The 26,572-nt window shown below is 40.6% G+C and overlaps 1 protein-coding gene across 7 annotated transcripts in view; it reads left to right on the forward strand.

Moving 5' to 3' along the window:
• Nucleotides 1–4,839, forward strand: part of TDRD5 (tudor domain containing 5) — a 116,104-nt gene extending 111,265 nt beyond the window's left edge. For all 7 annotated transcript variants that reach the window (XM_042925114.1, XM_042925113.1, XM_042925111.1 and 4 more), the window contains one exon: nucleotides 4,277–4,839. In XM_042925114.1, coding sequence (XP_042781048.1) covers nucleotides 4,277–4,521 — 245 coding nt within the window. In that variant the 3' untranslated portion in view covers nucleotides 4,522–4,839. The remainder of the gene's footprint in view (nucleotides 1–4,276) is intronic.
• Nucleotides 4,840–26,572: the final 21,733 nt, after the last annotated feature.

The raw sequence follows: 26,572 nt of genomic DNA on the forward strand, positions 1-26,572 counted from the left end.
CCTGCAAATAGAGAAAATTTGACTTCTTTGCTGATTTGGATGCCTTTTTATTTCTTTCTGTTGTCTTATTGCTGAGGCAAAGACTTCCAGTACTGTGTTAAATAGTAAAAGTGAGAATGGACTACCTGGTCTTGTTCTTGGATGTAGAGGGAAAGCTTTCAGTTTTTCCCCATTGAAGTTGATACTAGCTGTGGGTCTTTTGTATATGTGTTTTATGTTGAGGTATGTTCCATCTATCTCTACTTTGTTGAGGGTTTTTATCAAGAATGGATGCTGTATTTTGTCAAATGCGTTTTCTGCATCTATTGACAGGATCATATAGTTCTTATCCTTTCTTTTATTAATGTGATATATCACATTGGTTGATTTGCAAATATTGAACCAGCCCTGTAGCCCAGGAATAAATCCCACTTGATTGTGGTGAATAATTCTTTTAATGTATACTGTTGGATTGAATTTTCTAGTATCTTGTAGAGAATTTTTGCATCCAGTTTCACCAGGAGTATTGGCCTGTAATTTAGTGGGGTCTTTGTCTGGTTTTGGAATCAAGGTAATGATTCATAGAATGAGTTTGGACATTTTCCTTCCTTTCCTGTTTATTTGGAACAGTTTGAGAAGAATAAGTGTTAACTCTTCTTTAAATGTGTGGTAGCATTCTCCTGGGAAGCCATTTGGCCCTGGACCTTTGTTTGTTGGGAGACTTTTTTTTAATTTTTAAAAAATGTGTATTTATTTTTGAGAGAGAGACACAGAGCATGAGACGGAGAGGGGCAGAGAGAGCAGGAGACACAGAACTCGAAGCAGGCTCCAGGTTCTGTGCTGTCAGCGCTGAGACCAACATGGGCTCGAACTCATGAACTGGGAGATCATGACCTGAGCTGAAGTCAAGGCTTAACAGACTGAGCCACCCAGGCCCCCTGTTTGTTGGGAAAGATTTGATTACTGATTCAGTTTCTTTGCTGGTTATGGGTCTGTTCAAATTTCCTATTTCTTCCTCTTTTAGTTTGGGTAGTGTGTGAGTTTCTAGGAAAGCAAAGCAGCCATAAATAATACACAAACGAATGAACATAGCTGTTTTCCAATAAAACTTTATTAAAAACCAGGTGGTAGGTAGGCTGGATTTGGCCCACAGACTGTCGTTTATCAACACCTTTGTAGGTCCAGGTTTCTGTCCAGCATTATTTTCTTTTTTGCTTGAAGAACTTACATATCTTGTGGTGCTGGTCTGCTACTGATGTCTTTTCTCAGTTCTTTCACATTAGGCAAAGCCTTTATTTTTATTTCATTTCATTTCATTTCTTTAAGTTTTTTTTCTGGATATAAAGTCATAGGTTGGTAAATTTGTCACTGCATTAAAAGATGTCACTTTGCTTGTCACTGTGATGTCAAGTCTGTTGTCATTTTTGTGTTTGTTCCTTTGTAATGTGTTATTTTCTCTGGATGCTTTTAAGATTTTCTCCCACATCACTGATTTTCAACAATCTGATTATAAGGTGGCTTGGTGTAGTTCTCTTTGTGTTTCTTCTGCATAGAGTTCATTGAGCTCTTGGATCTCCCAGTTTATAGTTGCCATTAAATCTGGAAAAAATTCAATCATTATTCTTCAAATGTGTTTTTCTGTCACTCCCCCCCCCTTTTTTTTAACTCCAGTTTTACACATTATATACGATAGGTCACTTTTTCTACACCTACTGGTACACTTCTTTTCCCTAGTCTTTGGATGGTTTCTATTACTGTCTCTTAATGGTGCTCACCTTTTCTTGTTCAGTGATTAATATATTCTTTTCCCATCCAGTATATTTTTCATCTCAGAAATTGTATTTTTCATCTCTACCAGTTTGGTTTGGGTCTTTTTAAATCTTTTTTTTTTTTTTTTTTTTTTTTTCTCATCATACATGTGTTTTTCTCTGCCTTCTTGTACACCTGGAGTACCCTTTTTTAAAAAAAAATTTTTTTTAATGTTTATTTGTTTTTGAGAGAGAGAGAGAGAGAGAGAGAGGCAGACAGAGCACGAGCAGGGGAGGAGCAGAGAGAGAGGGAGACACAGAATCTGAAACAGGCTCCAGGCTGTGAGCTGTCAGCACAGAGCCCGATGCAGGGCTTGAACTCACAAACCGTGAGATCGTGACCTGAGCCAAAGCTGAACGCTCAACCGACTGAGCCACCCAGGTGCCCCTATACCTGGAGTACTCTTAGAACAGCTATTTTAATACCCTTTCCTTGTGATTCTGGCATGTGTACCATTTCTGTCATTTGTGTCATTGCTGAATTGGCTTCTACCTGTTGCTTTTTCTCCTGAGAACAAGTCCTATTTTTCTCTCTTCTGTGCACATCTGGTAACTTTTTATTATATGGCAGACACTGAATTTTACATTATTGACTGGGCCTCTTTTTCTTTTCCCTCCCCTCCCCTTCTCTCCTTCTTTTCTCCTTCCTTCTCTGTGTGTATCTCTCTCTCTCTCTCTCTTTCTCTATCCACCCATCCACCAATTGGTTGGGGGGGATTGGGGAAGATGCAGTTTAATCACCTGAAATTGGTTTTATCATTTTTGCATTTCTTTTAGGTTTCATTAGGCTGGCCTAGAAAAGTCTTTAGTCTGTTGGCCCTGCTATTTAGGCAGTACCATTCTGAGGGTAGAGATAGGACTAGATGTTCCATATGTTAGGATTTCTTTACACTCTGTCTGGTGGGAACACGACCTACTTTGCCCAGAAGCTACAATGATTGTTCTGCCTGTTCCTTTCAGGATGGTTTTCTCCTTGGCTTCATGGTCTCCTCACGTGCCTGAGCCAGATCACTAACCAGCCTAAGACTCAAAGGGACCTCTCTGCAGATTTCCATCTGCTTCTTCTCTGGTACTTTCCTCCCACAAATTCTAGGCAGCTTGGCCTCTATGAGTTCTAAACTCTGTCTTTTCAGCCCAGTAAGATCTCCAGGCTCAGTTTGGATTCTCCCTTCTTGTACTGAAGCCAGGAAATCATCTTAGCAGTGAGCTGAGGCCCTTGTAAAGCTCACTTCATTTGTTTCCCTTCTCTCAGGGATTACTATCTTGCATGCTTGCTGTTCAGTGTATAAAAGCTGTTGTTTCATACATTTTGTCCAGTTTTCCAGTTGTTCAAGGCAGAAGAGACTGTTTTTCAATTCCTGTTGAATTAACCTTATGTCCGGAAGCAGAAGTTTCACTACTCTTTATCCCTTTTAAAATCTGAACTCACCAAAACTTTGTGTAAAACCACTTGTTTTTATTTGAACGCACCAGCTCTTTTCCCCTCTCGTGGGCATTAATTACAACTTTTTGATCAGAATTTTACTCTCAAATTTTTGAACGTAATTCACCACAAATGTACAGAACATATGCCACATGCTGCTATGTTAGATGCTAAAAATGCAAAGATGAATAAAGTACTGATTATGCCTGCGTTTTCTCTAGATTTCCTGAAATATGTGTTTTTAAGATCTAGGGCAATGCTTTACAAAATGTAATCATACCGGTGGCAGTTTGGGAAGTGTTTGTGATGATGGACATTGTTTAGCTCACCTAGATTTTTTTTTTAAACTAAAGCAGAGCTTTCTTGAAGGAAGCAGTGTGTTTGCTTAGATGCTGGCATCAGAGCGCCTTCTCTCATTGTAAGCAGGCGGTAAACGGGTGCGCTGGCCTGGAGTAGACGCGTGAGAATGCCTGGCATCCCTTCCTGCTGTTCAGAACTTTTGGCATTGGAGTTCCCAGCGAATTTATTTCATTTAAAAGGTTCTTTCTTCATAGTTGAAACTAATTCCTAAGGAATTTGTTTTATGGCTGATAACTGGTTTTTGGAACTTCTTACAAACATCTTGGTCAATTTTGTTTTTACATTGGCACAGTCTCAAATTGGAGCCACTTTGGCAATAGAAAACACCCGTGGGATACACTTGTGTTCATTGCCGGATGGAAATAGGGGAGCTTAAGGGCTCCTCTCTGGAGTTGGAATCATATCCAACTTATTTTTATCGTGTCCTAGAAAGAAAATTTCCCTTCCTGTTCATAAGTACGTTTCCCCCCTCTCTTTCCCTCTCCTCATTCTGACAAGGATTTACTTCATCTCAGTGCATGACTCTCCACCCTCATTTCTTTTCCATTTGTTGACTGGTTTCCCAGGCTCATCTCTGATCGTAACAGAAGGTGTCACCATGTAACAGAAGTTGATTGTAACACACGTTGATAAAGAACTAGAATGGGAGAGAGAAGGCAGAGTATGAGAACCCCTTGAGAAGACTTGTGTTTTCTTTCTTTTTCAGTGGAGAGCTCTCCAGAGCGCCTGAAGAATGATTTTTCTAGTAGCCATGCTATTACAGTGTTCAAAGACAAGAGTCACGGAGCCATGGACCAGCTGTCTTTGATTTTGTCTCCTGAGCACCAGATCTCCCAGAAGCTCTACATTCCCCGGAGTACAGCCACTGCCGCCTTAGGAGCTGCTGCGCGGCTGGCCACATCCAGGAGCCTCCTACATTGGTACCCCAGTGTGAAAAGGATGGAAACTTGAGGGAGGAAGTCGAGGAGAAAACAATAAGCCAGGTGCTTTAGGGCTTGGTGATTTCCCAAGGCCAAAATAAGGCGGTATTGAGACAAAACGGTATTTTGATAGTTGACGCTTATGTCTTTCTGTGTGATTGTATGTTAGCTGTGTTATGCTAACAGTCCACTTTGTTGTGTAAGTATTGATATTTAATGTTTTAATTTTTATTAAGTGTTTCTTCCCTATAGTTTTGTTCACCTCAGTTTAGTGTAAAGGAATTCGTGTGTGTGTTTCTATAAATGTCTTTCTTGTACATAACATGACTGATAAATGAAAACTGGAAAACTGATGTCTTGTGATCCATATTTAGTAAGACAAAAATGATCTCTGATTCTTCAGAAAAAGGATGTCTGAATTGTAAGGCTGCTTTTTTTTTTTCTCATTTGAAATTTTCTAGATCATGGAGATAATGCAGAGCTCCACTTCTTACCATTATCATTTCTTTAAAATGCTAGGCTCGGTGAGAAAATCCATATCCTGAGGCTTTGGTCGTGAAAGAACTTTCACATTAAAAAAATTAAGCTGTCTTTCAGTACAGGCAGTTTCTTGAAGACTCATAATGCAATTCTAGAGACCGGTTGTTCACACTTAGCTGACTGAGCCTTCCCTGTAGGACTCACGGTTCCCAGGAGCTCCTGGGTGGTAGTCATTCAGGAGGGTACTGTTTAAGCATCTGTATAACATGATGCTCTCTGAAGTCAAATTGTGGGAAACGCTATAGGACATTTTGTTAAGTTCATAGAATGAACCGTCAAGAACAAACAAGAGACTGAAAGGTGAAATTAAAGAATGTGAGTGATACTAATTTTAATTCTTTGTGGTAAAATACTAGACTTATCCCCAAGTTTAAAAAATCCAATACAGAATCATTTCTTAGAATTAAAATTTGAGAAAGCTGTGAATTACTGGTGTGCTACTTATAACTAGAGTTTCACCTTTCTAGCCCCTCTTCTAGGCCTCCTATTTCGGCATTAAATGCCAGAGCTGGCCCCTACTTCCTTTCTCTCTCTCTCTACAATACAGGATTTCTCTTCTTCTCAAGTACTTAATCAGGAAAATGTCCACTGAGGAAGAGAATGAGATGAGAGTAAATTTAGACTATTACTGGCTGGAACTTCTTAGGATTAAGAATCGTGAAACAAAGTTAAACCCAAAGTCTCTAAATACTGATGGCTTTTGGTTTAAAAACTTAAGAGAAAACATATTTAATGCAATAAAATTTGAAAATCCAGATTCACCTTTAATTCCAATATATCTTTAAGAATGATATTCTAATTGACAAAAATAATAATCTGGAAACATCACGATAGCTGGCCTAGTAGAAAGAGCAAGTTCCCATTTGGGCTTTTGTGATTTTATATCAGACATCTTTATTGGAGAAGACAGTTGAAAAGTTATATGGAGGGTCAGCGACCAGTTAAATATCCTACTCAACTGTGATATGAACTGGAAAAGTTCTGGTTTTCATTGTAGGTTTAGGTAATTATCCACAGCTTGTTTCTAAAGAAGAAGATTCATTTTAGAATCACACTTCTTAGAATTCTTCCTTTAAAGAAACCAAGTGTGAATAATATACTTGACTTCTCCAGATGGGCAGTCATTGGGCTTGGGGTGAGGTGAATCTGGTAGAAGCGATGTTTATATATTTCGTCGGTTACACTGTAACTCTGTGTAATGGCACTGAGCTACCAGTAGGGACTCTGCCAATACTGGGTAACCTGATGGGGATTACAGAATCACTGTGCTAAGGCTCTTTCATATTCCCATCCTTTTGCAAATGGCCAGATGATTATTTAGACAGGGGCATCTCTAACAAGTGTCAGTATACTTTGAAAGAAGCCTATTTGGCAATTAATAGTTAACATCCTGAGTGAGCAGAGTGAAGAATGAGCCTCGGAGAGGCTTGTACATATTTTGACTACTTGACTTTGACTGGGACGGCCAGTCTGCCAGTTTGTTTATGCCATAAGGTGGGTTTTGCTTGGTAGTTAACTAAAATAGCCCAACACATCAACAAAATTTAGTAGATCATTTGAACATGAGTAAATAGATTTATGTATATGGGCAGGGATAACAATAAGAGATGTTAAAACAATAGGTAGCTGCTCTGTAGTTTAGGGTTAACTGTATTTTATTGTCTAAAGATTGGTTGACACATATACTTAGAACAGACCCCGCCCCCTGTATTTTTGTTGTTAAAGATCTGTTAGAAGTGATGGAGGTCCCCAAGAAGTGTTGACTGGGATGTGGGGGCCTGAGGTGTGTGAGAAGGAATGGGTATAAGAACATAAAGGAAAATTCTGGTTATAAACTCTTTAGGGATGGAAGGAGTAGCTTTACTAATAGCCATTCAGGTTTTAAAACCAGTGGCTTGTAGCCAATACCTGTCTTCCATCTAAAAACACCCCACGGGATATCAAAAGGGGCCCTCCTCACTGCAGTCAGCCATGCCTGGACTGACCCTTTAACTTGCAAACATTTGAGATGCCAGTTGCCCATTTTAAGGTATGAGGCTAACTAGAGGCTTTTGCTTACTGTCAGACTCTGTCTAACCTAGAGACTTAGAATTGTAGAGTTTTGATCTACATCTTGATATTAGATGAAGAAATTTGAAGCCTAGAAAGACTGACTTGTCTATGGTCACATGCCTCAAATTCCCTTATCTGCTGACTTCTAGGGTCAGTGCCTTTTCCAAAGGAAAATATTGCAACTCTGTGTTTTGTAATTTAAATGATTTGGTTCCAGAAGACAAAGTTTATTACATAAGTCCAAAAGAATGGTGATTCTTTTTTTTGTTGTTGTTGTTTATTTTTGAGAGAGGGAGACACAGAACCCGAAGTAGGCTCCAGGCTCTGAGCTGTCAGCACAGAGCTGGATGCGGGGCTTGAACCTACAAACCGCGAGATCATGACCTGGGCTGAAGTCAGACGCTTAACCGACTGAGCCACCCAGGTGCCCCTAGAATGTTGGTTCTGATAGCTGGGCAAACCCCTGGTGTTGGAGGGGAGAATGATTGATTTACAACATCTTGTATTCTTGAATGTAGATAGCTTAAATGACAGCAGGCCAATTCTATGGCTAAAGAATCTAAATGGGGTGGGGGGTATGGTAAGGGATGAGAAACCAACATCTTACAGAGCAGTCTTTCTGAAGCTTCCTATTATATTTATACATGTGTAGCAAGGCTTTTCTAACAAACTTCTGATCTCTTTTCAGAATTAAATTCATTTTATTTATATATACAGTGCCATGGACAGCGTTATTCATAATTTTACAGGAGCCATCACTAAGACATCAAAAATTTTTCATTTCCTATAGCGCATTCAGATCTTGATGTTTTACAAGATGACAGTGAAGTTCTGTCTATATTCTTTGAACACAGTCCTTTTCCTAACAGGTGTCATTTGTCTCACTTAGTCACCAGTCAGCCTGGTAAGTTCTTCGTGTCATTAGTCTCTGGTTCTGCAGGAACCAGAATACTTTAAATTCTGCTCGTTTTTAAGCATGTAGACAAATTACTTTAACTTCTCAGTGAAGAAGGTCTTCTCTAACATTTGGAATCACAATTGACTTGGGTGCCACTTCTCACAGGAAACTGAGTGACCCACTTAACAACTGAGTGGAGAATTTATTCACAGCTAAATTTTCTTGGTTATAAGCATAGTTTTCAGGAAATGCTTTTTAGATTTCTGTTTAATATAAACTTTGTTTTATATTTTCTGTTAAAATTTTTTCAAATGTTTTTTTTCCTTTGTGGAAAAACGTAAGAAACAATGTTTACTTGATTATTATTACTTCTTAGTGCAATTTAGATAAATAACTTGATGAGGAAACCAAACTTCTGACCCTTTCTCTGCTCTCTAAACTTTTGTTATAGAACTAATGGGAAGTTACTGGGATCAAGGAATTATGATTGGCCTGCTCTTTGGAGTTTGTAACAGCATTTTGTTTGACTTCTATATATTTATGAAGTTGGAATTTGTTTTGTCAAAAAATGTCTAGGTTTTTTATTTGTTTTGTCTAGTTTTTGTTGTGATGATTCTGCAGGAATGAAAATTTCACTTAATATATGACCCAAAGAACTTAATTGACTGAAATACAAAGGTTGCTTATTATATAGTTATGAAAACAGAGATTTGACAATTTTCTTGATTAAAACGTTTGTCTTCATTTTTGGCACGACCTTTTTGTTCTTGACCTTTATAAGCCTTTGCTGTGTTGTAGATAAAGACTTTTATTCCATAAAGTTGGAAGTTCATTCCCACTAGAGACGCTTCTTAAGTGCCTGACAGCTACATCTCAGACTTGTTTTATTTCTCTTGTTAATAGCAACATCTCAAACCCTTGTAAGCCATGTTCCAGTTTCTTAAATTCTCTTCTGAGACTGTTCCACACACTGAATACCAGTTTAGTCTCCGCTTGCAGCTGTCATTCAGTGCTGTCTCAGTTGCTTACCTGATTTCCTGATTCCACATTCAGAGCCTTTGCTACAGTGGGTCTTCTGTCTGGAGCAGATGATTTCTGTTCTCAAGCTCCATGTGGGTGGTTTGGTACAAACTTATCCTTAATCTGTCATTCGATGGGACTATAAGTAGGTACCAAAGTCAGTTTCTTACTGGAACAAATGACTCTTTGACAGAAGTATCCTGGTACTGCAATTGTCACTCATATATTAATACAAAAATTGCTTCTGATACCATATATACGAAAAAACCTGGCACAGCGTACCCTTCTGTTCTCTATTTCTTCCTCATGATACCTGTCTTTCCCTTTGCTTAGAAGGAACTTAAGTGAGCATATATGGGCCAGAGCCAAAAGTTTACCCTTTCTTTTCTGAATTTTAAAAGTGATGGCCTTCCTGTATTGATTTGGAGTAGGATAGTTAAGCAAATTGAGAGTAGGGAGGTGGAACATTTGGCTCTAATTAAGTGATAGCATCCTTTTTACACCTTATGCTTTTGGCAGTGGAACATCTGTTTATGATCAGATAGAGTGTGAGCTTCAACAACCTTTTCTACAATTGATGTAGACTTATTTTTGCTAAACTTTTTAGATTCAGAAATGGAACTCCATGAAAACTCTTTGGTCTCTATGTAGTTTTTACGTGGAATTGGTCCAATTACCTGGACTCTGTCCAGATTCATGAGGCTCGGAAAAGTTGCCTCAGCAACTTGATTTAAGAGAAATGGTGAGTATTTCAATGAAAGCCAAAATCAGGTGTCACAGGCATCAGTGTAGTTAATTACCAGTGAACCTGCCTTCTGTTTTGGCTTGGCTTAAGATCTTGTCAGAGTCAGAGAGTCCTTCAACATTGTGGAAATCAGTTTGTGGTATCAAATCTGGAGTTCGGTGGAAGTTTTGTCAAGTCTTTTGGCTAAATTGAAAGTAACCCATGATCATCACTGGTACTACTTTGTCCTGGTACTGGGTCGGAAGCATGGAATGCTCTCGAGACATAGCCTTATTAAAGACCATTTGCTTGAGCAGCTTGGTAGAATCATCTGTTTGACATGAATATCTAAAAATTACCAAGTTCTATAAGCAATGGACCAGTGATCCCTGACCTTTTATGATGTCATTAACTTCATTTAAAATGTCAAATACTGAGGGCCGTTTCCTGAGAAAGTACACATTCATACAAAATTATTTCCTAATTTCCAGGAGTCCATGACCCCTGTAACTTACCCTACACTTTCTTGAACAGGAGGAGTTGGAAAGATAGCCCTCCTCCACCTCCAGTGTTCCCCACATCATCCACTAGTTGCTTCAGATAAAAACCTAGGAGTAGAATTGCCCTTGAATACTCCTGGCCCTTCATCCCCACGTTTGATCCATTGTCAAATCCTGTCAGATTCTACCTGCTAGGTATCTCAGTAGCCCCCCTGTTTTTCTGTAAATCTACTGCCATCACCTTAGGTCAAGCCAATTTCACATCTCTCCTGGCATGGGGTAGATGTTCAGTAAGTTTTATTGGGTGAATGAGTAAACAGGATGGAATGGGATATAAATAAGGTTCACCAACATCTTGATCTTTTTTCTACGATGCTATGTTCTGAATGTCTATGAAACAGAAGGCTTCATTGGGAAGAGTTTAATCAAACACGAATAGACACCCAATTTAAACTTTGCATTTAGAATTGAATGAAGAGCACATTGCTCAGGTAAGAGAACAGAGTAGAAAGACCCAAATATTTTGTCTAGGTTATTCTTCTGTACAAACCATACTTGGTTATTTTTCTGGTTTGGTCTGTGAAAGAAAAGGGAAAAAAAAAATGATTTGCAGCTTCTTAGCAATCAGCCTCTTGGCCTTCTTACAGAAAAGTTTAATTTATCAAATTGGCTCTTTTTAGTTCATTGTTCTTTGTTCCTGGAAGTACATCTCTGACATCAAAATCCTTCAGTTCCATAGACCCCAGTTCGGTGATGAAACAAATTCATTTAAAAGTGCTCTTTAGGGTTAATGTATTAGTTTGGACGAAAACTGCTTTTTGTGGACTTTCTGGTGGTCTCTCAATTTGGGGCTGAATTGTGTTGTAAGGAGGGGGAGGCAGGCCTGTGGCAGTGCTGAACTGTGCCAGAGCCAGATCGTGACTCCAGGAGCAAAGGCAAAATGAGAGAAACTGAAGAACCTGCTCTCCTTAACAAGATTCCCCCCACCTTCTGGTTTTGTGGTGACTTTTCTGCCATTAATTTTTTTAAAGAATATATTGACTTTGAAGATTTAATATTGTGAGGCTTCCTGTTTTGAATTCAGTGTAGTGTGAGAAAATGTGATAAAAAAAAATCACTAAGGCAGCTAAAGAAATGAGCAAGGAAGTTACCGCTAGCTTTACATTTGTTAGCCGGTTAAATTCTGGATTCACACTGACAAATAAAATGCTGTGACTAACCGTTACCAAGCACCCCTGAGCCAGCAGGGAGGGCAGCAGTTTGCAGGCCTGGCCTTGTATGGTAATCACCTGGAGGAGTGCTCAAAAACTTGCTTGGATCACATCCCCGAAGGTCCTGCCCTTTCCTCCTTTCCCTTTGCCTCTCTCCAGTGGAGCCCATCGTCCAGCCAGCCTCCCTTTCCTCCCAGGCATCCCTGACACAGTGAGCTGCTGGGACAGACTGGCGTGGGAAGAAGTTGAGAACTGTGTTAGAAACACGGTAGTGACAGGCTACTAGAGCTGATCGTTTAGATTTTATTTAATCGTAGTAAGAACACAGCATGGGGTTTTACCCTCTAAACAGATTTTCCTTTCCTTTTTTTTTTTTTAATATGTAATTTATTGTCAAGTTGGTTTCCATACAACACCCAGTGCTCATCCCAGCAGGTGCCCTCCTCAATGTCCATCACCCATTTTCCCCTCTCCCCACCCCCATCAAACAGATTTTCAAGAACACAAGACAGTGTTGACTATAGGCACAGTGTCGTACAGGGGATCTTAGAACTTCTCCATCTTTACTGAAGTTTTAACCCCATTGATTAGCAACTCCCCATTGCCCACCCAATGATCTTCAGTTGATTGTCATGTTCTTTTATATCCTGTGATGGCACCTTCCCACTAAGTATCATAAAGGTTTAATGTGGGTGGTGTTGCGTCCTTGAATTGTGGTGACCTTACCCCCGCCCGGTGAGGACCGAATGTGATGGCGCCCGGAGAGTGTTGAAGCAGCACACTCCACAGTGGAGGGGGGGGGGGGGGGGGGGGGGGGGGGGGAGGGGAGCGCTCTCCTTTTATTGTTAACCAAACAGTGGTCGTTTTACCTTGGAGGCTTGATAGGAAACCTGAACAAAACTGAATTTCCTGCTGTCTTTGGAAGGAGTCTGTAGGAATGTCAGGGTGGTCTGGTAGTCACGGGGCACTGGCTGGGGGCTTTCCTTCTAGACTCCACACAGCCCAGCTTTCAGGAGCAGCTCCTGAAAACAGAGATAGTGTATGAAAACCTCCGGGGAGTTTTCACGTAGGGATTATAAACCTAGAATGTTTCTACTTGAATTACTCGCCAGAGTAGATTTGGTGAAAGGAATATCTACCAACGCTGGATTTAAAAAAAAAAAGTTTGTGAAATGAAGTATTCTTTAGAGTAAGTCTTGCCTTTTCCTTACCACCGGGTGGCGCTCTAGGACAGGCGTTCCATTGCCAAGCCCGGAGCCAAATCCTTTCCCTGAAATACTTTTGTTTCACAAAAAGGAAAAATAAATCCTTTGTTTCATGGCACTGTATGGAGAATTGTTGAGTTGGAAGTGGAGCTTGGAGTTCACTTCCTCCAACCCGTCTTTTCACTTGAAAACAAGCTAAGTGACAAGTGAATTGGGGTAGGGTCTTGGAGGAATTTTCATAGGATCCTCTTTCCCACAGTTTAAAATTTCTCCAACTCGGCCTTACAGGAAGCTGCCTTTTTACACAACTTAGACTTTAATACTGTATGGTTATTTTTACTCCTTGAAGGCAGTGGGGAAACACAACAGGCCTCTATCATATTCAGATGCGACAGCTACTAATTCTCTCTGGCTCCGTTGAAAAAATTGTAAGGAAAAAAAAATCACCTTTCCATCTTTATTTTGGACTTTCCAGGTTCTTACCTCCTTTATAAGTTTCTGTTGTAGAAAAAAAAGAAAAGCAAAATTCTTACGATTTAGTCACATTTTGAGTCTTTAAAGGGATTTTATTCCAGGCATTAAATTTTGTGTGTTTGTATGTTTTCAGAGGAAGGTTCCTCAGGTTCTCAGAAATGATTAAGAACGCCTGCATGAGTTCTGCATCCTGTGTTCTAAGACTCTGCTTCCCAGGTTCTCCAGAGAGATGGAAAACACGTGTTAACCTTTGCGACTTCACTCCCAAAGATCCCTGGTGTAGAGAGTGGGTTTAACTCACAATGAGATCCTGAGTCAGTTATAATAACCATCACTTGCAAAGGGCTTTACACATCACAAAACAGCAGAGACAGCTGCTGTTAAAAACATCAAAAGACATCAAAAGTTAATGAGGTTAGGGGCGCCTGGGTGGCTCAGTCGGTTGAGCATCCGACTTTTGATTTCTGCTCAGGTCATTATCCCAGGGTTGTGTGATCGAGTCTTGCAGTGACCATGGAGCCTGATTAAGACTTCCTTTCTGTCTCCCTCCCCTCCCCCTCCCCCTCCCCTTCCCCCTCTCCCTCCCCCTCCCCCCCTTTCTTACTCCTTCTCTCCCTCTCCCCAGCTTGCACATGCTCGCAGGCTCTCTCTCTCTCTCTCTCTTAAAAAAAACCAGTGAATGAATTTAGATCACATTACCCAAGGATAGTATTATCTGACAGGAGATTATAAGTTCTGCACCCCATTCACTTCTGAGCAGCACTGCATTTACAACATTCACAAGAGACTTGCTTGGATAATTAGAGCTTTATTGCCACAAGTTATTTGCTTCCAAGTACTGTATGTAGATTATCTCATTTAATCATTACAACAACACTGTGGGGTGGGTACTATTATTACTTCCACTTTACAGATAAGGAAATTGAAGCACAGAAAGGTTAAGTATCTTACTACACTCTGACAGGAATTAATACTGTCGTAACAATGTTAATGTTAATTTACTAAGTACTTATATGCTGTGCCCTTTACATATTTAATTTTCACAGCATCCTTATTACTATTTCTTTTTTTTACAAGGGGAGACACTTGTAGCTCAGAAGATTAAGTAATTTACCCAAAGTCAATCTAGGGAGTTGCAGGAACTATAGTTCGATAGTTTCAGGAACTATCTATATTGTCTTCTATTATGCTTCCCCTGTTCCCTCTTAAACCCACTCCAATTCTCCCTGTGCCATTCTTCCAGAAATGCTCCTGTTGAGGCATCCACTGATCTCCATATTGCTGAATTCAGTAGTCAGTCCTCACCCTCCATCTCATCTGACTTATCAGTAGCATGTGACACTTTACATGTCCTCCAGTGACCTCACATTCTCTAGGGTTCCCACCTAGAGAGCTGGTCAGTCCTCCACTCCTCCTTTTCTGGCTCCTTCTCTCTTCCCTGACCTCTTACTGCTGAGGGGCAGCGTTAAGGAACTTGCTGAATTCCTCCAGGCTCATGGCTTTAATTACCATCTACACTCTGAAGATGCCCACATTTAGATCTCCAGCTCTGAGCTCTCTCCTGAGCTCCATACTCAAAATTCCTACGTGACCTTTCCACTCAAGCTGCCCAAATGCCATTTCGGACCTAACAGGTCCAAAATGGCACTCATGGTATTTGTCCCACCTGTACCCCAAAGCATGCCATCTACAGAGCCTTCTGTAAATTAGTTGCTGCAACTCCCTCTAACTACACAGACCAAATTCTTGGAGTTACCACCGACTCTTCTCTTTCTCTCCTACCCTACACCCAGTGAGCCGGGAAATCCTATTGGGCATTCTTCCAAAATGTATCTGCAACCCTTCCCACCACTTGCACTCCTACCACCTGGTCTGAATCGTGGTGTTTAGTCTGGGTTACTCCAGCTTCATCTAGTTTCCCCGCTTCCTACGTTACTCTTTCATCTGTTTTCCACAAAATAGCCGGAGGGAACCGTTCAAACTCTAAGTCTAATGGAGTCCCTCTTCTGCTCAAGACCCTCCAAGGGCTCCCAGTTTTACTCCCAAGTTCCTACAATGGCGCTCACGTGGTGGCATTGCTAGGTAAGATGCAGGATGCCCAGTTCAATTTGGTTATCAGGGAATGACTTTTTAGTATGTCTCCTGCAATATTTGGGACATAATTATGCTTTTAAAATATTAGGACTCTGAGATTCAGGTTAACTGGGAGTCCATGTTTTTATTTGCAAAGTCGGCCAGCAGTGCCCACAGGCCCCACGTGATATGCCCCTCACCTCATTGCCTCTGACCTCATCCCCCACTCCCTTCCCTTGGCTGACTCCATCCTGCCCAGGCGGACGGTGCGTTCCTCCGGCACAACCAGGCAGCTCCCACCTTTGACTCTGCCTTGGCTGCTCTCCCTCCAGTGTCTGCCTTGTCTCAAAGAGGTCATTTTGAAAATGATTACTTAATCCCCATCCTCCTCATGGCTCCCTTTGCCCTGCTCTACTTTTTCCCCATAGCACCTGACTTTTAGGCTATACCTTTTCATTCTGTTTTGTGTCCATCAACCACAATGTAAACTTCCCACAAAGCAGGTATTTTTGTTCATTATTGTATCCCGAGAGGCTGACATGAGAGCACACAGGTACGTGATGCGTTTCTGTTGATAAATAATTGTTGAATGAATGATTTTAAACGCCTGTGTCCCTTTCCGTTGCATTATAGCCCCTCTGTTTCACTTCGTCTTAGGACAAATATTTCAAGAACCTGAGAGAGTGTAAAGCCTGGAGAGGTGATGGGGGAGGCGGGCGCGAGGCGGGTAGAGCACTCACATCTCAGATGTGAGTTCTTTTATCCTAGGGCATTCTGGGTCAAGGCACAGGGCTGTCCGTGCCTCTCTGCTCGGCAATTACCATGTCCCTGCGCCCTCAGCATTGCCTTCTATGTAACAAAAAAGTTTATTTTCTGTATGTCGGGGCCTCATGCAAAACTCCAAGGCTGTGAGGATAAACAAGGTAACTCCTACTTAGAAGGACCTTACAATGAGGTTCCTGCCTGTCTGATAAAATGAAAGGGAATGGGGCCTTTCCTAATAAAACAAGACAGCTTCCATGTGCCCCGTATATCCTGTCCTCTCCCCCTAGGTTTTTTGTTGTTGTTTTGGGTTTTTTTTTTTTTTTTTTTTTTTCCTACTTAGGTAATCCCCAAGAGAAAATCCCAGCGAATCTGAAGCAGAAGAAGCGAGAAGAACAACTGCTCTAACCTCTCTGTGACCCCGGTCCGTGGCTCGCAGAGATAAATTGCAGCAGGCGCAGGATGCCAGTGGCGTCAGTCTCGAATGACGCCAACAGGAAGGTGGCATGGGAGGTGGAGGGAGCGCAAGTGCGCACATGGGCGCTGAGAAGCCGATCTGCAGCTGAGAATCCTTGCCCCCCCGCCCCGCCACATCCCAGGAGCAAAGAGCATTAAAACTGGGGTGGTAATGCTTACCCAGGGGCTTTGTAGAAATTTTCAACCCACCTTGTTTCTGCACGATTATGTTCCTGAATTACCGAATAGAGAACTATCTGAACATGCAATTTGCTAACTAGGAAAATCTAGGGCAGGTCGCGGAAGTGCCCTAGTGACATGGCTAAAATGCATAAACTAGGAAGATGGGGAAAGAAATCTCTTTGGGGGAGGATGGTTTTCTCTTCTGCCTTCCCCAACGTTCTAGGTGAACTGCCGGCATGTATCTGTCGCTAGATGAGAGGTTCTGCCATTTTCTAATTCAATGAAAATTTATTGTGGGCCTGTTTGACACAGGCTGCGTAACTTCCTGTTTCCATGGTATTAAATTTACTAAGAGAGTGCATCCTTTACTCAAAGAACACAGCTCCCTGGTGCAACTGACCAGGCCTACCAGGGCGTAAAAAAAAACAAAAAAAAAACAAAAAACAAAACAGGCCTTGGGATCTATTATATGCCAGTAGCTAGAACTTGTTCTTTCTTTAAAAAAAAAAAAAAAAAAAAAAAAAATGACCAGGTGCCAGCTAGAACTCAGGACAACTCACAGGACAGCCCGGGGATATAGAGGGAAGCGGACCTCATCAGGTGAACTGGCCCAGCAAGACTGGGAATGAGCCATTCTGATCCAGTACTCTCCCTTCTAAATTTGCTCGCTGTGACCCAGAACTGGCCACAGAGTGCCTGGCCCGGCCCCATCCCGGTGCACGTCTTAGAGTCAGGATTTAGCGGCCAGCGGTGCCCACAGGCCCCACGTGATATGCCCCTCGCCCCATTGCCTCTGACCTCATTCCCCACTCCCTTCCCTTGGCTGACTGCATCCTGCCCAGGCACACGGTGCGTTGCTCCCGCACAGCCAGGCAGCTCCACCCAGTCCAAACTTCCACTCATTACTTAGTAACTATGAGCGTCTTCTAGTGAAATGTGTCCCTGACTAAACCTCCCCCGCCCCTTGCCTTTCCTTTGCAGTGTACGCAAAAAGGCAGAGAATCTATGCTCTCTGAGTGCTTGCTTCAACACTCTTCATCCTTGCCCTAATATAATGCTTTTCTGTTCCTTGACAATAATGTTCTGTGAGGAAGTATTTTAAACTTATTTTGGCACTGTGCATTTATTATTCTTACTACCTCGATGGGGTGGAAGTCTGGAAGTAAATAAGAATTGAATTGCCAAAAAAAAAAAAAAATGGTTTCCTTTAAAATTAATTAAATAATTTTACTGGAAAAAAACGACACTTTGAGCACCAAAATAAGAACCCTGTTTTCAATCAGTCTGGTAGATCATGTCGCAAGAGCAAAATGCCCAGGGCAGGCCTGTCAGACCTCCCATAACTATTGGGAATGTTCAGGCATCAATGTCTAGTGCCGTTACTTTTATTTTAAAGGTTAATAAAATTTCCACAGCTACAAAAAGTAGGATCTCACAGGATCTGCTTAAAACTATCCCAAACCCCAGTCTTCCTCCCTATAACAATTCCCAGGAAACTCGGCTATCTAGCAGGGGAATGTGACAAAACCAAATTAAAGGGAGTACTGATTACTATAATAGTTTATCTAACCCTTTCTGGAGAGCTTGCCTTTTGGAAAGTCAATGAATGAATAAAGAAAGTGAGGCTGTAAGTGTCTAGGACAAAATAATTCCTTCTTAGATTTTATGCTTCAAAGTAATATGAAAACTAAGTGAAATTCTGAGCATTATACCAAGGAAAGAACATTCCATTGACCCTCATCATAATGGAGTCAACTTTCAGTTCTTTTTAAAAAAAAAATTTTTTTTTAACGTTTATTTATTTTTGAGACAGAGAGAGAGGGAGACACAAAATCCGAAACAGGCTCCAGGCTCTGAGCTGTCAGCACAGAGCCCAACACGGGGCTCAAACCCACAGACTGTGAGATCATGACCTGAGCCGAAGTCGGACGCTTAACCGACTGAGCCACCCAGGTGCCCCACAACTTTCAGTTCTTAATCCTCCCCTGTTTCAGACAAATGTCGGTGAGTAAGTAGTTCCCTTGTTTTTAATTGCTCATATATGGTAACACAAAGTGGTATCATTTTAACTATGAAAAGATGTTGCATTTCTTCATGTTATTAAAAAGTGTGTAATTTAATCACACACAAAATGAAAGATGGCTGTTAAAGTTTTCTTCCAAGATATGTTAAATCTCCAACTCTTCCAAACTCAAAGGACCCATTTTAAACTGAGGAATCAGCTCTAACAGGAGACGCTAAAACAAGTGTTAATAAATGTCTGGATGCTTCTGGACGGCTAACGCTCACCTTCTTCAAGAAGCAAATAATTGCCAAGGACCCACTGTGCCAGGCGTTGTACTAGATGCTAAAGAAAAAAGATTATTCCTATATTTAAGGGTTTCACAGTTGGGTGAGAGGGTGGACAGGGTGGAGAGAACTTGCAGATCGACGACCATAATAGGATGTGATAAGTGCCGTAGGGAGCATGTACAGGCATCCTTGGCCACATAGAAAGCTTGACCCAGCGTAGGTTTGGAGGGCAGTATACATTGCAGGGAGTTTTTTCAGAAGTTGCCACCGAGGCCGGGTTTTCAAGGTCATACACCTGTGTCTAGTTTTAGTTCATGGAAGGTATTTCAAAACCACTTAAAAGATACTTAAAAAGCACAAAAGGAAGACACAGACCATTGGGAAATAACATTCCAGTTGGCTGGGAAAAGAAAAAAGTTAAAAAAAAATCAGTTTAAGGAAAATTACCCCAAACTTTTAAGCGTGTAAAAGATGATTTTATGATCTTTTATGTTAAGCTAGGGAATTTTCTGATAAGCCTACCCAACTCTTACTTGCACAGCTAATCATGGCCTAAACATTTTACAAGTAATTTTACATGTGTAATGAGATTTTCTTTCCTGCCAATGTAAAGAAGAAACTCCAAGGGTTGTGGTTTATTGTCCTGTTGGGCATTAACCAATTGGAAACTAACTTAGCCAATTTATTTCACTATTTTTTTTTCTTCATTCCTTATAAATATCCCAAGTTTTCACAGAGTCTTTGAAAATAGCTTTGACATCCTGCTGATGTCATCATTATATATAAATAAACACATTAGACATAAACTTTGCAATGAGCTCACTGGTTTTTGTTTAAGAATCAAGTGTTTAAAATTTTGAGAATGACACCTTGATGGATAAGTATGAGCAGAAAATAAATAGCTCATTATAAAAGCATATGCTGTACATGAAGTGTTTATTCAATATAGGTATTTGATTTACTGTTGTTACCCAACCGTCATTAGCTACCCTTTGTTTTTCCATCCTAAGAAAAATTATGATATTCAGTAATGCTCTAGACTCGGCATTTTTATCTAGGCAGCAATTCCAACTATTGTTCTGTCATCTATATGCACTAATAAGGATATTTTTCCACTGCTTCATCTAGGGAATCTGTGGAAATGTTAATTTGTGCTTCTCCTTCTGGTTTAAAAATACTCTCAGAAAAGCATATACATTCAACAGAGATTAACTTGAGAACATCAGAACCATACAGTGTCATGTAGCAATAGAGAACACGTATACCTGCCAGGAAATCACCTTATATCCTTCCAGAAGCAGTGCAATCCCGTGATTGGGATACTTTCTACTGCTCTTGCCCATCACAAAATCCAAAAGTTTTGATACGAATTTAAACGGGGTAAGTTTTAAGTGAGTGCATGGATATTTTTAAAGGAGTTCATTCCTTCTTCACTTAATTCATTGCACCCACAGTGAGGGACAAGTGTATAGATAGATAAGATGGAGAGCAGCTATGCCCCAGGGAGAGGGACTACATGTACAGAGGCACAGAGATGTGGGGCGCAGGGGCAGAGGGTGTTTAAGGAGCTTCAAGTAGCTCAATATGGCTGAATCACGGAGTGCAGGTAAGGTAATGGAGAAAAAGTTCTGCCCAAGCAGGCAGGGGCAAAATGAAAATGGGCCTTGCAGGTCATGCAAAGGGGTTGTGATTTCTGAGAGCAATAGGGAGTAATTGAAGGATTTCTTTTTTTTTTTTTCTTTTTTAGTTTTAATTTAAATTCCAGTTAGTTCACATACAGTGTAGTATTAGTTTTAGGTGTACAGTTTAGTGATTCAATATGTATATACAACACTCAGTGCTCATCACAAGTGCCTTCCTTAATCCCCATCACCTATTTCACCCAACCCCCCACCCACCTCCCTCTGGTAACCATCAGTTTGTTCTGTATGGTTAAGAGTCTGTCTTGGTTTGCCTCTTTTTTCCCCCTGTGATGGTTTTTTTTTTTTTTTCTTAAATTCCACATATGAGTGAAATCATATGGTTTTTGTCTTTCTCTGACTGACTTATTTTGCTTAGCATGATACTCTCTAGCTCTATCCATGTCATTGCAAATGGCAAGATTTAATTCTTTTTTATGAATTGAAGGATTTCAAATGCACTTTATAAAGATCACTTTGACACCAAATATGAAGCCTAGTCTGAAAGCCACAAGACTGGAAATAGGGCCATTGGCTAAGAGGTTATTGCAATAATTCATAATTCATGTAGGAGTAATGAAAGTCTAAAGGTGGTAAAAGGGGTAGAGAGGATCAGATTACTTCTTTCTGAAAAGGAAAAAGTCTAAAGATCTTATCAGAAAATACAGCTCTTTTCCATGTCTTGTCTCCACATCTATTTGTCTGAAAATAAAGAGACAACAATAAAATACCAAGCAATAATTGTATCTATGTGTCTGAGTCTATTCAGAGAACAATATCCATTGACATATGGCCTCTCCAGCTATATCTAACTCTGTATGCGTATTTAAGTACTGAGAGTTCATGAAACTTTCCCCCCATTTCTAGGATGAGCATACTGAGAAGAATTGGTCATATGGAAGGAATACTGAACTACTGTTATCTCCCGGTTAGTCTTTTGGAAACAGAAAATTTCCATTTTCACAATTCCAGTGAATCACTTATAACTAATCAAAGCACATTTCTTTAAAAAAATGCATCATTTTCTTTTACTAAATTTGGTATTTTCTTTGGCATGTGGTGGAAGAGCAGATAAGTTGATTTCTTAGAGGGGCTGTGATACCAGCTAGTTATTTAAGAATGAGAAGGAGGGGCACCTGGGTGACTCAGTCAAGTGTCCAACTCTTGCTTTCAGCTCAGGTCGTGATGTTATGGTTATGAGATTGAGCTCCACATCAGGCTCTGTGCTGAGTGTGGAGCCTGCTTGGGATTCTCTCTCCCTCTCTCTCTGGCCCTACCCCACTTGTGCTCACTTTCTCTCAAAATAAATAAACATTAAAAAAGGAAACTAATGAGAAGAAGACAACTGAAGAGCCCAGGACCCAAAGCTGTCCTCTTTTTCATAAAAGCAACAAGAACACTGGCAAAGTTGTCAGAATCATCTTTTTCAGAATTCTGGAAATTAACCAAAGGTTTGCTGCAATTCAGAGGATGTTTATGCAAGAAAAACTTGCTAAGAAGGGCAAGATTTGTGGCATTTTAACTTGCCCCTGTTTCCATCCTCTCTCCCTAGCATCACAGTAGCCTGGAAACCAGCCACCCTCATACAGCGAAAATCAGCAGACTGGCAGCTGTTGTGGGGGGTACAACAGGATTGGAGCTCTTTCAAGGCCCTATTACCAGAGAACGTTCATTCTTTGACCTGTCCAGTGGTTCCCTGGAACACTCCACTAGCAAGTATGTCTTTGCTTGACCTGATTCAGAGTTTAACCAGTGCAAACAGCCTTTTATCTGGGGATATTTTATTGAAAATAATCAGAGGCAATTGTTTTACATCATGAATGCCTGAGGTAGCAGATAATAGTTGGAACTATAGGTGAATCCAAAAGCTTGAAAGTAAGGAATGAGAAATGCATATAGAGCTTTGAAAAACTTTGATATATATGTATGTCAGTATATATATAAACTTTGATATATTCCTGGGAATAAAGAACGCCACATGCAAGGCTGTGCACATGCTCTGGAAAGAATTAAGAAAGCCCTAAGCTCTCACCTTTGGCTAAACTTGAGGCTCTCTGCAAGCAGGTAATTAAGGCTAAAGCAGAGTTATAAACAGCCTGGCTGAGTGTTGAAGGCATGCCCCAAATATACACAGAGGTCCTTGGCAAAGAGTGAGAGAATTACTGGCCTCAAGCATTTAAGGAAATCTCCATCCATTATTAGCTTACCTCTAAGCTAACAAAGAAGGGACTTCAATGGCCACATGAGACTAAGAATACAAACTTCACAGAATTAGTTCACTAAACAACAACAACTACAGCAACAACAAAAACCCTAGGAGGAGGGAGAATATGACTTCCAGAGTTGCTCATTATATTATGTCAGGAATTCCATTTTCAACAACAAATTATAAGACATTCAAGGAAACGAAGTATGACCCACACATAGGAAAAAGCATTCAATGGAAACTGTAGCTGAGGAAGCCTAGATATTGGGCATTGGACTTACTGGTCAAAGACTTTAAGTCAGCTATTTAAAATATGTTTGAAAATGTAAAGGGAAGTATTAGAAGGATATCTTGCCAAACAGAGAATATTCATAAAGAGATAGAAATAATTTTTTTAAAAAAGAGAAACTTGAGGTGAAAAATAAAATAAATGAAAAATTCACTAGAGGAGTTCAACATTAGGTTTATGCAGACAGAAAGAAGAATCAGCAAACCTGAAAATAGTTCAACTGAGATTATCCAGCCTGAGGAGCAGAATGAAGAAAAATGAACAGAGCCTTGGAGATTCTGTCAAGGCATGGGCATAATGGGTGCCCCAGAAAGAAAGGAGAGAGAAAAAGAAGCAGGATATTCTAAGAAATAATGGGCAAAATCTTCCCAGATTTGATGAAAAACAGAAGTCAAATAGACTTCAGTAGAAAAGGTCAAATGCATCCCCACCTGAATCAGTTTAAACAGTGCAAACAGCCTTTTACCTGGGGATATTTTATTGAAAATAATCAGAGGCAATCGTTTTGCATCATGAATGCCTGAGATAGCAGATAATAGTTGGTGAGAATATAAAATGATTCAGCTGCTTTGAAAAACAGTCTGGCTAGGTGTGCCTGGATGGCTCAGTCGGTTAAGCATCCAACTTCAGCTCAGGTCATGATCTCATGATGTGTGGATTCGAGCCCCATGTCAGGCTCTGTGCTGACAGCTCAGAGCCTGGAGCCTCCTTCAGATTCTGTCTCCCTCTCTCTCTCCCCCTCCCACTCCCCTGCTCTCTTTCTCTCTCTCTCTCTGAAAAATAAATAAACATTAAAAAAAAAAAAAAAAAAAGAAAAACAGTCTGGCTGAACACATTATTGCCCTATGACCCAGAAATTTACCTCCTACCTATTCACTCAAGAGAAAGAAAAAAAGCTACATCCTTACAAAAACCTGGACACGAATATTCATAGAAGCATTATTCATAGTAGCCAGTAAAATGACTCATGACAACTCATGAGTGAATATACAAAATGTGGTCTATCCGTAAAATGGAATGTTACTCAGCCATAAAATGGAATGGATTAGTGGTGTATACCAACAACACCCAACAGAGATGAACCTTGAAAACATGCTAAGTGAAAGAAGCCAGACACAAAAGAGTACATATTCTGTGATTCCATTTATATGACATTTCTAGAACAGACAAATCCATAGAGACAGAAAATAGATTAGTGACTGCCAATGGCTCAGTGGCGGTGGGGGGAGAACAGGGAGTAAATGTTAATGGGTATGGAGTTTCTTTTGAGAGTGATGAGAATATTCTGGATTAGGTAATGGCAATAGTTTCACAATTTTATGAAAAAACTAAAAACCACTGAATTGTACACTTTAAATGGCGTATGAATTATATTTCAGTAAAAAAAAAAAGTTAATAAAAAACAGCCTTTTGATAGGAGCAAAAAAGCCCATGTTGATCAAGCAAGGAGATGTTGACTTCACAGACTCCAGAGGAAGCTTAGTATAAAGTGCTGTGTGGTGGTGGGTCTTAAATAGAAACATAGTTGAGAATCACCTGTGGAAGTCTCAGAATATACAGACAACTGGCCCATTTGGAGGTTTTCTGATTTAGTGGGTCTGTAGTGAATCTTGAGTGTTTCCATGCCCATCCCACCCTACCCCTAAAGTGTGGATAAGATGGAAAATAGGATTTTGTATATTCCTGACTTAGTTGTTGAAGACTGCCCAGTTATTAGAGGACAACATTAGAAATCAGAATTAGGAAATCCAGATGCCTCTCATTGTAAATTATTTTGGTTCTATACCAAAATTTCTTTTACACCGTCTAAGAGCGGTTGCTATCCACGACTCATGAGGAATATTTACACAATATCTCTGTCACTGATACTTCCTTTCTCAAATTCATGCCAATATCTCAATTGTGTCAGACATGTAGCAGGTACTCAATAAATGTAATTTATATTCCCTTCTTTATATCAACTTATGTCCAAGACCCTAAATCTTTAGGAATGAATAGCTTTCTCTACTAGTAGCTTTGGGACTTGGAATAGTAGCTTTTGTAATAATACTTGGAGGGTATTTCTATAACAAAAAGAATTTAGACAAAGATTAATATTGGTTGATCTAAAAGTAAATATAAATTCTAGTGAAAATGGGAAATCTCCTTCATCACTGAATGGCATTACGTATGTAATTCTGTCGCTCACAGCCTGCCTTGGCAAGTGTTAGAACACGAACTCTCTAGGGTTGTCCCAAACACAGTGGGTCCCAGAAAAAGAAGAATGACTTGTGACATGAACCCTGCAGAGTACCTCAATCTGTTTCTATGATTTACGATTCCCTTACCTCAGTGATGACTCCCACCATTTGGTTCAGACCTACAGAGGCCATGTCTGAAATTTTGGCAAAGAGAGGGGCACGTACCATATTGAATCTATCTCGGGTTCGCGAATCACCTTTCTTCCCTGCAAAGTTATCAGCTGCTTAATTATAGATGAGAAGTTTGCATCTGTGGCCAGAAACCAGGGCCAGGTTTAGTAAAACCTGAGCTGGCTCCCAGTTTCCAAGGACAGTCAACATCAAGGAATCCCACTGCATGCTTTCCCAGGACTGTAGGGTTGGTGAAAAATGCCAGTCTTCCCAGGTATGATGTTTTCTCAGATTCATAAATGGCTCCTGACAGTGTCAGTAAAACAATGCTAGTCAATCTGGGTTTAAGTGAGATGGCAAGAAAACCAAAATTCACTATCAAGGTGACCTGTAAAAATTACTTCCCATCTGTCTCCATTCCTTGTCCTCTAAAACAATATGGTGGGGCGTTTGGTGGGGCCCTGTAAAAGGTAGGGGAGAGGAATGAATGACTTCTCCATATTCTTTCACTTCCCACACCATATATTCCAGTATTGGGGAAATTTTGCGCAATTACTGTTTTTATAGCCCAAAACATACACATTGTACAAAACTTAAAAGAATTGAAAAGGTTCCACAGTCTCCCCTCATCCATTTCCCTTACTTAATCTGTTTAGTATCTCAGCCACAGCGGCACTAGACACTGCCCTAGGTCCTGGGGAGAGAGCAGTGAATGAAACAGAGTTCCCGTCCTTCATGAGCTGCATTCTAGTGTAGAGAGACACAAAACAGCTTTGGGTACTGATAGATCCTACACGAAAAATAAAAGAACCTGACAAAAATCAGCCTTTGAGGCTCTGAAGGAGAGTATGGTCAGCTCTTTCAAATGTTACCAAAAGGTAAGGAATGGAGTAAGATGTAGTCATGTGTCTACTACTAGATGGAAAGTAGTCTCCAACCACGAAGATGGTTGGTGACCTCGAAGGTAGGAGGAAGAATGAATGGGAAGTGAGACCGTGGAGACAATGTCGGCTCACCCTAGAGACTTGCTGTGAGTAGGCGGCAAATGGGACGTTGTGACACAGGTTAAACGAAACCGTGCGCGTTCAAGTCCTGAGCCCAGGGCCCGGCCTGGAATGAGCACGTAGGTATTCTTAGTGTTATATCTCCTGCCCCCTGACTTTCCTG

The sequence above is a fragment of the Panthera leo genome, chromosome F3 (assembly GCF_018350215.1).
Source record: "Panthera leo isolate Ple1 chromosome F3, P.leo_Ple1_pat1.1, whole genome shotgun sequence".
In the NCBI taxonomy this organism is placed as follows: domain Eukaryota; kingdom Metazoa; phylum Chordata; class Mammalia; order Carnivora; family Felidae; genus Panthera; species Panthera leo.